At 41.8% G+C, this 12,574-nt stretch overlaps 1 protein-coding gene across 3 annotated transcripts in view; it reads left to right on the forward strand.

Moving 5' to 3' along the window:
* Window positions 1-11,961, forward strand: part of mib2 (MIB E3 ubiquitin protein ligase 2) — a 52,516-nt gene extending 40,555 nt beyond the window's left edge. For all 3 annotated transcript variants that reach the window (XM_080031092.1, XM_080031090.1, XM_080031091.1), the window contains exons 14-19: window positions 2,540-2,666; window positions 2,832-3,098; window positions 7,041-7,219; window positions 7,648-7,841; window positions 8,369-8,434; window positions 9,074-11,961. In XM_080031092.1, coding sequence (XP_079887218.1) covers window positions 2,540-2,666; window positions 2,832-3,098; window positions 7,041-7,219; window positions 7,648-7,841; window positions 8,369-8,434; window positions 9,074-9,315 — 1,075 coding nt within the window. In that variant the 3' untranslated portion in view covers window positions 9,316-11,961. The remainder of the gene's footprint in view (window positions 1-2,539; window positions 2,667-2,831; window positions 3,099-7,040; window positions 7,220-7,647; window positions 7,842-8,368; window positions 8,435-9,073) is intronic.
* The last annotated feature ends 613 nt before the right edge of the window (window positions 11,962-12,574 follow it).

Genomic DNA, 12,574 nt, shown 5'->3' on the forward strand with positions numbered 1-12,574 from the left:
CTTACCTCAAATCTCATTGTCCTGTAGTTTCTTTGTTTTTATCTACACTTTCAGTGGAACACTTATGACAGCACCATGCAAACTGACACACACCCAATAGACCTCACTCACTCCAATACATACAATCTTAGTCAGACAATCAGTTCTTGTCATGGTACATTCTTTCTGATTTTATCAAGCTGAGAAGCATGATGCAAACTCCCAAATAGAAACCAGTGTATGTCTCAAGAGAAGATTCCCTCCTTGCTGTTGTGTATGTAGGCACGTTTGTACAAAACGTAACCCCCATGTGAATATTCATGAACACACAGCAGTAACGATTATGGAAATAATAATGCAGAGAGATGAGGCATAGTGTGTACAAAGGGCACACAATCCACACGGCTTGCATGAGAGGGGGGAGCTATTCAGCTAGCGAAGGTGCTCTAGAGTCAGGGCTGTACGCTTATTTTTTTAGGTGGTAGCACCGGTGCTAGCAAGCAAAAAAATTCAGTAGCACAAAAATAAATTTGGTAGCACACAAAGTAGGCTATTGAAAACTTGCATAACCTTAACCCTTGCATTTTGCTCTAATTACCTTTGAGCATGTCATCCTGGTCTCATTTGAGATTCACAATTAATATGATGCAGTAATAATTGTAGAAAAATGAATAGGGGTGCACTGATTGCAATTTAGAAAAAATAATCTAACCTGCCAATTGCAATTTTTTGCTGATTCAGAATTATTATTATAATGTCCTTCTGTTAATTAAAACCAAACTTTAAAACATTAAACATAGCCTATTAAATAAATAAGTATACATATTGGTACAATTTAGGATAAATTAAATAGGTTGTTGTGAATGTGTTGGGAGTAGCTTTTCAGTGGCTTATTTAAAACTTTGTTTAAATAGACTAGGATACTGTTGACTGCTCTCTGCAGCTGAAGGAGTTGCCTTTCAAGTTAGAAAAAAGCGCTAACTTCCTGTTCTTACTGGCTTCAAAATAAAAGTCAACTCACGTTTGTCTAGTAACAGGCTTTTAATGTGAAGGCGCACAGGAAATGTTCTGTTTGTACACGCGCTAACTTAACTGCGGTAATGTGCCGTCTCCTTCCGGTAATTGCCGTTGAAGCCGTGAAGTTTTTATACCTAGAATCGCTGCATGAACACAGATCCCGAGCACACATCTTTCACCAGCCAAATTGAAGGGTGGACTCAATAACTTACTTGCCTTAGACTCATTTACCCGCAGTGTTAATGTAGAGCCCTCTTAAGCAGTGTTGTGCATCTGACCTCTGTGTTTTAAAGACAGCCTCTCCTCATTATCAACCTGTCGCACGAGTGCGAAAGGATTCGTATTCATCATCGCACGTGATCAATTTCAGTAGCAAATGCGATCAAAACTGTCGCACTGTACAGCCCTGTCTAGAGTGCACAGTATATCCCTCTATCAATACCCTCCCCCCCCCCCCCCATGGAGCTGCATTGCAGGTACCAATGACCTCCAACACAACTGCCTCCACCATCAGCCTTCATCCTTAACGATAGACCCAGAGTCGATCCCCGACCATGCGTGACTGTATTTGCAACTCTGCTGCCTGTGCTCTCAGCGGACCAGCCTTTAGTAATGCTTAGACATTTAGCTGTAATATGAAGCCAATGAGCCTGTTAAAATGTGTAAGTCATCATTATGAGAGCTGCATTAAAATGGTCCCTCTTGACATTGATGCAAAAATAGTCAAATTTTTCTACTGTACTTGCAGCATTTATACAGTGTAATGCAGACAGTCTAGATGCACCGTGCAAGAGAGCTGATTAGCAAAGATGGCTCAGTTTGTTTCAACACCTGGGAGGCACAGTTCCAAACTGGGGCTATGGAGAAACTTTTTTATTTTTTAATACAAATCCATTACATATTAAAGTAATCCGATGCTAATGAAATTCTCCCACAAAGTTGAATTAACTTTAAAATAGAATGTATTGGTTGTTTATTGTGACATGATTTTATATTAAAAAATAAAATTACACCAGCCTTTTCTATCAACATCAGCGATTCCAAAACCATCAGTAGAAATCCATCAGAGCTAACATTAACATTAGCCTAACAACACAGAAAGGTCGGGACGTGTCTCATCGAAGCCTCCACGGTGGCCCACTAGCCTTCCTGGGTGCTGCTCATTGAAAGGCTGTCGGCTTCACTTTCACACGTCATAAAGCAGGCTCAGCTACAGAGCAGAGGACAATACAACAGTAGAGCAGCCCAGCCTAGCACTGTCTGCAGCATCAGCCACATTTAGCATGATGCACGTTTATTGGTTCACTGACGTTGTTGACGTTGACCCTTAGGTATTTCAATCTGGTATTGAACCACAAGATATTTTGCGATATGCGATGGTGTGGAGTCATTTCTGGCTGGTGCCAAAAAGGAATTGAACTTCAATACCCATCCCTAATAATTGTGAGGATAAAAAAGAAGCAACTTAAACAGTTGTTAATTCAGGTCATGGTTGTTGTGCGCTGTGCCTAATGGAGTCTTGTGTTGTTTGTCCTGGTGGCAGGGCCACAGAGAAGATGATGGCCCGGGCGAGGCAGCTAGTGGACGTTAAGAAGGACGATGGCTTCTCTGCGCTGCATCTGGCCTCTCTCAACAACCACCGCGACGTCGCAGAGATCCTCATCAAGGAGGTGAGCTAAAGACACAAGCAAATCAGTCAGAAATTACTTAAAAGTTCACCTAGTTCACTTTTCCATGGTGTTTCAACATTAAAATGAGTCCCCAGTGTGTCTAGAGACTCCCAAAGTATTACAAAAAACAACTTTCACTCACAATTACTCCCCCCCCCCTACCAGGGCCGCTGCGACATCAACATCCGTAACAACCGTAACCAGACGGCGCTGCAGCTGGCAGTGACGCAGGGCCACACGGAGCTGGTGCAGCTGCTGGTTAGCGAGGGAGCGGACGTCAACATGGAGGACGAGGACGGAGACACGGCCATGCACGTGGCCCTGCTGCGCCCGCAGCTGGCCAACGTCATGCTCAGCCCCCCTGCCACCACGCCAACCAGCAGCACAGAGGAGGGTGGAGAGGGCTGCTCCCCCACATCGCTCTACTGCAGGGTGAGGACACTAGGGCCTGTTAAAATGCTCTTTAAAACATGTCATGTAAAAGATAAGTCAGCCATCTTGGTCAAAATGAGTGTCTATCTCCTCACAATCCGCTCCCTGTCCGTACTGTGTGCGCCCTGAAAAAAAAAAACCCCGTGTTCATACACAGCCTAGGCTCTTTAAACGGCAGAAAGCCAGAGTTAAAATCTTTATTTCACTTTTCACAAAATATATGTGTCAAAAGTTTTTTTACAGAAGAGATTTTGGAGCCTTTTTTCAATTAACAACCTAAGAACAACTCCTTCTGTAATAACCTTTTGAAATAGTGCTAAGAATGATTAGGGAAATATCGGAAGTGCTTTAGAAGTTGAAATAATGGCCGTTAAAGATGGTTGTATAGGGGAAATACACAGATGTAATCAGACGAGGTTTAGTAAAATAAAGACTTAAATGACCCTTTGGACCTTTTATTTGTGACTAGATCAGCTATACTTATATAACATATATAATTTGACTTATTGAGGGATATATTACCTCTAAATTCTTGGTATTGTTGTGAGGGAGCTAGCTGAGGAGAAACTCAACTTTCAAAAGATGTGAACAGAGGAAGAAATAAGGGCTAAACAAAGGAGAGTGTAAACAAAGACAAATGGTTACCAAAGAGACCCTGCCAAAAATAAATAGTGGATTTAGGGATGAGTGGATGACACATTGAAAGAGGAGTAAATATAGGCTGAATGAGGAGTAAACAGAGACTTAACAGTTGGTGAATGAAGAGAAAAGGGATTAATGTAGCCTTAAAGAGGTTAAAAGAAGGACTGAGGGCAGGAATGGTAAACACAAATAGAGCGAAGGAATGCAGAAGTATTTGTTTATAGTCTGGGTGGTTAATCCAGGATAAATTAGTAAATTGGCTTTACCAGGTAGATGGTGGCGGGAGCATGAAAGGTGGGAGGAGGGCACAGAGGTCAGGCAGGGACACTATTAAAGAGAAGGGTGAACCGAGGAGAAAGGACTTTGCTTTATGGTGTAAACAGGGCAGGAGATAGGGGTTAACTCAGGAGAAAGTGATCAGATAGGAGTGCACTAATAGCGGGGCTGTGAAAAGGTGACAGCAGGCCTTCCAGAGTTTCCCTGGAGAAACAAAATGTATAAAAAGAATTGCAGCTTAATAACTAAATGGTTTCAGGCAGCCGAGGCTCAACAAGCTTGGATTTATTTTCCCAGAAATAAAGAGGACCCTGTCTTTGACTTACTATATTCACATCGCTGTCCCGCTTTAAAGGTGCAGTGTGTAGAGTGTGTTTTTGTGTTTTTCAGAACAGACTTGGTAGAAATGAAATACAAATTTTCTTAAGTATGTTTTAATTAGTGTATAATCCCTTGGAAATAAAAGTTGTTGTTTCTTTTATAACCTTAGAATGATTTGGAGGCACCCTCCACGGAGGCCTCAATGTTGAACTGCCATGTTTCTACAGTAGTACAGCGTAGACAAACTTAACAGCCATACACTTTTTTATATATAGTGGGTGTCCTGTGGAAATGCACCTGTTGGAAGACGAAGAAGAATTACTATGGAATACATATCTAAATAAATCCTCACCTCATCACTTGATAATATGGAAAGACTCGAGGCAGTGGTGGATGCTGCCATCTTTAGTAACTTGCTTGTTGTCCTTGAAGGCCACCGTAGTTTGTGTAATTATTTGAAAGGGAAGGTTTAATAAGGGAGGGTTGAAATCTGGAGTCTCACCACTAGATGCCACTAAGTATTCTCCTATTACACACTGCACCTTTTTTTAGAGAAAGTCCTGGCAAGAGACTGATAACGATGGTGAAATACAGGGAAAGAGAAAGTGCTGAAGGGATGAGAAGTGGAGGGCCCACTCACAGTGTATAGTTGATAGATTTGGCAAAGAGGGGAGCTCCAGTTAAGATGTCTGTGATACATTTAGGAGTGCGGTGTAAACACACCACATCATCTTTCCTGAGAGGATGTCTTGAGACTTGGATAGCACCACTCTGCCATTACTTCGAGCAATCTAAAAGAAGCCATTTGCTATCATTCATCCCAAGGCACAGAATTCACTGACTCAGGTCCTCCTTCTAGTAACTCCTACGGTACCACTTGTTGAATTGTCCTTGGGCAAGCTCCATGCCATCGCTGTTAGTGTGTACGACAAATATCTTGAATATACTTGTAGTCATACAATATGCATTATAGCGAGCTTCTACTAGCAGAAATACATTTGTTTCAACGAAGCTCACTAAGCCCTTGTATGAAACTGAAGGATGCATGGAACTTTTCACTGGAGTTCAGTAACATTAAACAGACATGAATTGATATGTTGTTCCAATTGGAGGCAGCACAACAAGCTGTTCTTCACAACACTGACATACAGTATGAAGTTGTTACGGTGTAATGCAAACAGCGCACACAGTGGAGCATTATACCAAGATGGAATTTTAGAGTTGTGTTTCAGGGGACCTGGCTAATGTAAGTCTAATATTCCCTCTGGCTTGAGCTCTGTTTTATTTCCACCAAATCCACAGGGAAATATGTGGTTCTCGAGCTGCTAAATGCTCCATTAGTTATAGTGAGAACATTCAGAATTGGGTGATACTTCTCTGCAGATTCATCACTCTGAGCGACACCTCTCAAATGATACATAGCAATACACGCCGTTATTAATAGAAGGACATTGATTTGATTAGAGCAGCCTTAAACCCTTTCTAAAGGATTGGTTCACCAGATGTTAACATTACACCTGGTGATGAGGAACTATAGTGCCACAGTGTCTTATGTGAATAGGTCCAAACTTATAGATAGCATCATGAAACCTTGCCTGTTGATTACTGACATTAAAAACTATTATTTTTGGTAGTCCCCAGAGCTAGGACTAAACAGGGAGAGGCGGCATTCAGCGTTTATGCGCCCAATGTCTGGAACGGACTGCCAGAGAGTCTGAGGTCCGCTGAGACTCTCAGCTCTTTTAAATCGGGTCTCAAAACGTTCTTGTTTCCCTTTTAACCTGTAATTTTTTTTTTTTTTTTTTTTTTTTTTTTTTGTAAAATGTTTTAATTCTTTTATTTAAATGTTGTATTTTTATCCATGTTTTAAATTTGTTCCTTTTTTTTTTTTTTTTTTGTATTTGTATTCTTTATTTGATTTTAACCCTGTGAAGCACCTTGAGTGGCCCTGTGCCTGAAATGTGCTCTATAAATAAAATTGCCTTGCCTTGCCTTGCTAGTACATTTTTCTCAGGAAAGTTTGGATGAATATTAACATTTGGCAATATCTAACTTATTATGTGTAAGTTTGAATCTCTTGGAAGCAAAATAGACTATTTCAAAATTGACATTGAAATAAACAATGTTTTGAGAGCTGTTGACTCACTGTAAACCAGTTTAATTTTTCCTCATTGAGAGACCTTGACTCTGTGCCTCGTGCAGCACATTTTCAGTGCGGGCTCTTAAAATGCCGTTACATCAGTCAGTGGTGGTACCATTGCGTCAATAAAGGACGTCCTTTCCAGTCTACATGACCGCAAACACTGCAGCTACACTCAACATCTTGGCCAGCTGCCAAGAGCCCCCCACCCCTATCCCCCCCTCTTCCTCTCTCCCCCCCCCCCCCCACACACACACACAGAGGTGGCTAGACGTTAGTGCTGAGTGCTGTGTTGGTCACTGTCAGCGGATGAGTTATTGGGGGAGTTCCTTAGCGCTGATTAGATGTGGGTTTATGTAACAGCCTCAACTGGATTGCGCTGGTTTTCTTCAATTACCCTTTTTATGCTCACAATCTTGACTAAGTTTTCAGAGAATTCTTTGACTCCTACCATTACCACAAGATCAGTTCTTGTTATAACTGAGAGTGTGACCGTAGAACATTGGGGTCTGCTTTGAAAATCATTGAATTGATTTGACCGTGCTCATCATGTGTTCCCACAGCTGAGTGCTTCAGGTCTTCTGGGAACCACCGAGCTGAGCGTTGGCGCGGCCATGGCGTGTTTCCTAGCGCAGGAAGGGTCCGACGTCAACTACGCCAACCACAAGGGCAAGAGTCCACTGGACCTGGTGGCTGACAGCACCATGCTGCAGCTGGTCAAGAGCTTCTCTGAGAAACACAGGTACAAGGCTGGGGAAAGACAGTGCTAATGGAAAGAATATTGATAAACCAAGGAGTAGATGTTAGGGACATGTTCAGACATTTCAGTTTGAAGCTGCCAATGCCTTTTTACATGCATTATCAGGGTATCCACAGGTTCTTAAAAGCATTTAAAAAGACATATTGAATTTAATATTCTACAATATCCTTCCTACTTTTGCCAGACTGGCCGTGACGTTGGCATTCCATTCCATTTTAAGTGGCTTTAGAAAGGGATTTAAAAGTCTTTAATTTAACTTTGAGATTCCTGTGGGGATACCCTGATTTTAAACTATGACTTAAAAGATGGACACATATCAGCTGCTACAGAAAGTGTTGATGTGTTCCAAACTCTTCCGGCAATAGAGAATGGTGCCGTGCGTTGTTCTAGCGGTGTGTTTGTGTGTTCAGGTTGCAGCGTCTGCAGGCCATCACCTCTGGACAGGGCCTGAGCAGTGCCAGTCTGCGGAGGGTCCACACCACGCCCAACACCATGACCAACCTGGTTCTCCCCACACCGCCGGGGCCCAGTGAATGCCTCATCTGCTCCGAGCTGGCTCTGCTGGTTCTCTTCTGCCCCTGCCAGCACAGTGTGGCCTGTGAAGGTGGGTGGAGATGGGGTCATAGTAGAGAAAAGAACACATCATTGAGTGAGCTTAGAGTGTATTATTGTAGTAATAACTTAGAAACTTAGCCGAGTACTCAGTCAATACATGTCTTAATTCCTGTTTACGCTTTGGGAGCAATCGTGTGAACTACACCGTTTAAGTTACAATAGTTTTCAGTTCTGTCCAGCACTAGTTTAAGAATGATGATTTTATAGAATTTTTACACAAACTATAGTTTAATAAACTGTCAATTATATCACAAGGCTGGCTTTCAATAATGCTGAATTCTACATACTATAATCGTTTTGATATACGGCAGGTATTGTCCCTGTTTAAAAATCCTGGCCCAATTTATATAAAAATCTTTTTAAAAGATTCTCTACTGTTTTCTTCACTTTCTACCTCTGATGTTAAATAATGTGGACACATTCTTTATATTGAATTGCATTTGCATTTTCTGTCATATTGATTTGTCTTTGTATCGTTTGTCTACCTGCTCTCTGACACTGTCCCTGTCTGAACAGAGTGTGCCCATCGAATGAAGAAGTGCATCAAATGCCAAGTCACAATCACCAAGAAAATTAGACACGGTAAGAAGAATCCTCTTATTCTGACCAGTTGATAAATGTAGCGTTTAGTGTTCTGACTGATTCTGTGTCATCTTTGACCAGTGGCGTGGTGAAGAAGCAGGACAGTCTCATCCTGCACCACATTGCACAGCTTGAATGATTGAACTTGTATCAACATCAGCAAACAATGAGCTCCAGTTATTGTCTAAAGCTTCATTTCCACTGAGCTGTTTAGTGCGGTTTGGCCGGGCACACATTTATTTGTGTTTCCGATGTCAAAAGTTGGAAAGGGTCCCACAATAGGTAACACAAGCCGCACCTATTTTTTGGGACCCTTTTATTGGGGTACCAAGCCGTCCGAAAGGGACCGAAAAGGGTGGAGCTACACACTCTAGTCCTTTTTGATTGGTTGAATTGAATTAATCAGCGGGCTTCACTGTGTCCTGCTGCTAACATGTCTCGTTAGTTATGTAGCTGCCGAGGCCAGTGCGTCTCTACTGCTCTGACCCATAATACATACTCTGACCATGGCTATAGTCGTGGGGCAACGCTGCCTACCAAGTAGAGGAACTGTGCTGAACTCAACTATGCTGCACAGTGGAAACATGGCCTATGTCTGTAGATTGTGTTCTTTGACATAACCCCTCCCTCCGCCCACAGACCAAACGGAGGTGGACTGCAGCCCCGGCACAGAGAACTCTGAGCAGCACAACCTGCTGGAGCAGCTGCAGTCTCGCTACAGGCAGATGGAGGAGCGCATCACCTGTCCCATCTGCATCGACAACCACATCAAGCTGGTCTTCCAGTGCGGACACGCCTCCTGCATCGACTGCAGCGCCGCGCTCAAGACATGCCCCATATGCAGGCAGACCATCAGAGAGAGAATACAGCTGTTCGTCTGAGCCCTGTCTAACTTACTGATACAAAGAGGACGTCCCGGTGGAACTGGGGGTGGGAGGGAGCGGCTGTTACCTTTTTGAAGACCCAGTGACCTATAATCGGCCTGTGGCACCCTCCTGCAATCCCTCCCTACCCCCCAAGTCATCAAATACCCATTCAGCTCATAGGTTGCTTTACTATAAGACGCTGTGTTACATTGGTGAGAGAGAGTCCACCGTTTGTTACATTATGAGTAGTTGTCCTCTAAGACAGGAAGACGTCCATTACTTTTACCTTCATGTTCAGCGTCAGAGCAAACGTCTGGGCCCAGCCCGGCAGAATGCAGACAAAGCAAAGTTGTGAATATTCTGATAAGTAAGCCTGGGCTTTAAGGACACCCACCTCTTCTTCATTTTCCCTCACTCCCGCCTCCTGTAATCTGTTCCTATCTTTGCTGCTTTAAGTGGATGTCTGTTACCCATCATCCTCTCTGGCTGGCTGTCTGGCCTCCTCTGTTTACAAGGCTGCGCAGAATCAGTCTTCTCACCCTCCTCAGCCCTGTGTCCTGTGTGAATTATGTTTGCTCTCATTCGTAACCATCTCTTTAATAATCAGTGTTAGTCTCTGCAGAGGGAGTTGGTATAACTAAAAGGCTCTCTATATTAGTCCCCAACCACTCGCCTGTATGCAAGGGGAAAATACACATTATATATGCATGAATATATGCATATTGTAAAGCTGAAAAATGACTGTGTCGTCATGGGTGATTTGTTGTTGTCGTTGTTGTTGTTGTTATTGTTGTGGTTGATGCATTATTTCTCTGTGGACGGACATGGAGATCTCTCTACACTTGTGGTTCTTAATGTACCGATAAGTACATATTCTTTTTATTTATGTGTGAAAGGTGGTATTCATTAGTACTTTTTTTTTCTGTTGGTGTTCGCTTGGCTAAAGGTCTCTTTTTTTTTTTTTTTCTGCTGAATTTCACCCCAAGCCTATGTCCTCTACTCAGGGTATCGAATCATTGAAAAGCACTTGTGATATCCATAGAAAGGTTTAACCACCACTCACTGAAAGATTAAGGTCAATAATAACAGGTCATACGGTTGGTGCGGAGTGGCTCAACATCACACTCAATTCACTTTATTAACCTTCAAAATATTCTTCTATTAGTGAAGTGAATACTTGCAGATGTCAACAAAGCTGACATTTTCCTTTAAAAATTACGCAGAATAATGTCTTTTAAAGCATCCCGGAAGCACCAGTCAGCTTTATCCTTTATGTTGAATTTTGGACAGAAAGCATTGTGTGTGTGTGTGTGTGTGTGTGTGTGTGTGTGTCATCCCACTGGTGTAGATCCAAAGCAACTTACAACTGGGGGTAGGCAGTTAGCATTTATGGTCTTACCTAAGGACGCCCACTGGACCCACCCTGCCCTGACCAGGTATTGAACCCTGGTTTCCCATACCAGACTATCCAGCTGTCAGGTTCCCAGTTTAAAGGAGGACTCTAAACGTATTATTTATCCACCAGATGTATTGTAGGATATAGAATCAAAAGGGCAAACACCATGACACTGTTGTGTTGCACCTCTAAGTTCCATGTCTGCCCCCCCCCCCCCCCCCCTCCGTCTCCTCTGGAGCTCCGGATTGTACATCGTCTTCATCCTTTCTAATGTTTTGGTGTGATTTTCTTGAAGGGCTTATGCATAGAAAAACAAATCTTATCTATTTTAATCTTTTATTTAATTTTTATTTTCTATAACAAACTTCTCGAGAGAGGAAGTGTGTTTTCTTTGTTGTCTTCATTAGATCCCAAATGTTTGGGAGAGCCAATGTTAAAAGATGTACATTTGAATGTCGGGGGGGTATATCCTGTCTTACTCTGCCTTTTTTTATGTGTAGAGAAAAAAAAGAGAAGGAGCTGGAGTGACTGAGACAAACTAATTGAGGAAAGAACTTTTACATCAGTGCCAAATAGCATGAGGTTGTGCATGGGCATGCACGCCCCAATTTATTTAGGCGCACTATGCTAACCCCTCCAAGCACAAGGGAGGGTTCAATTATTCCAGCAGTGTGACGTAAACTAAAAAGCAGACTTTAAAACCTTTCTATTTTATTTAGCTCGAAAATCCGAAGTTTTATGGTATCTCTGCACACACAGTTACTGACAGTAGGAGTTGAGCTAACGGTGTTAGCCTCCTAGCTTTAGCTGTAGTGCTCTGAACCTCCTCATGTTACCAATGACGAGTGATGCTGAACGCTCACTCTGAAAATATTATTGGTCCCATATTGTTTGGAGCTTTTTACAAGTATATATATTTATATTTTGTGAGACATTATCGATCAAGGGACAATTTTTCTTACAGAACGTTTGGACATTTTAAGAATTGTCCACTGGTATTCTAAGTTGATGGGTTTACAGGCAATGGCAATAATGTTTTAGAAGAAAAAAAACTAGGGAAGACGCTTTCTTTTTCTCCCCCTTAAGGAGGCGGCTGTGAGGGCGGGACTCAATTTCTGTATAAAAACACTATTAAAGCAGCAAATGTTACTATTGGTGTTTGTACAGTTCAGCTCTTGGAGTTCTGATGTTGGCCTTACTGTCCATTCCTCCTCTGTTGATGTTTTTTCAGTTGTATTCTGTACAAAAATATTTTGCAATAAATATGGAACTGTTTTCTAAGGACTTGGCGTAGATTGGCTGTTTTTTTTTTTGTCATTTTCATTATACTTTTCTGACCCCAAAGTAATCTGGAATACATTTTTAAATATTCACTTATATATGTAAAAACAGACAGAGGATTTAGTCCCATCATTTTAAAGTTGAATTAATCTTCAGATTTACCGTAGCTCTGTTAACATTGTATGTTGGAGGATAATGTCAATCATACACACTCATGCATGTTTTTAAATATACATGAGAATTTTTTTAAACTTTTGATTTGCCATAGACAATCGTTAGAGATTTGGGCAGATGATAATTATGATAATGATATAATCAACGTTCACATTGTGATTGTGATGGTTTCTGAGATGAAGTGTCAACCCCTACATGAATAGAATGGAACTGTTTAAAGGTATTAGGACTACATACAAACAGAACTAGGCCTAATCCGCTATTTTAGTCGGTTTAAACTATGGGCAAAATAATTATAATATATAAATAGGCCTAATCATTTTTTGAATTTAAAGATATATCAAAATTAATCTTTGAACATTCAGTTACATGTTTTTTCAAGTGCCACATATCTATATTTGCTGCCCTGTTTGACACTCACAC

The sequence above is a fragment of the Ammodytes marinus genome, assembly GCF_949987685.1.
Source record: "Ammodytes marinus genome assembly, chromosome: 7".
In the NCBI taxonomy this organism is placed as follows: domain Eukaryota; kingdom Metazoa; phylum Chordata; class Actinopteri; order Uranoscopiformes; family Ammodytidae; genus Ammodytes; species Ammodytes marinus.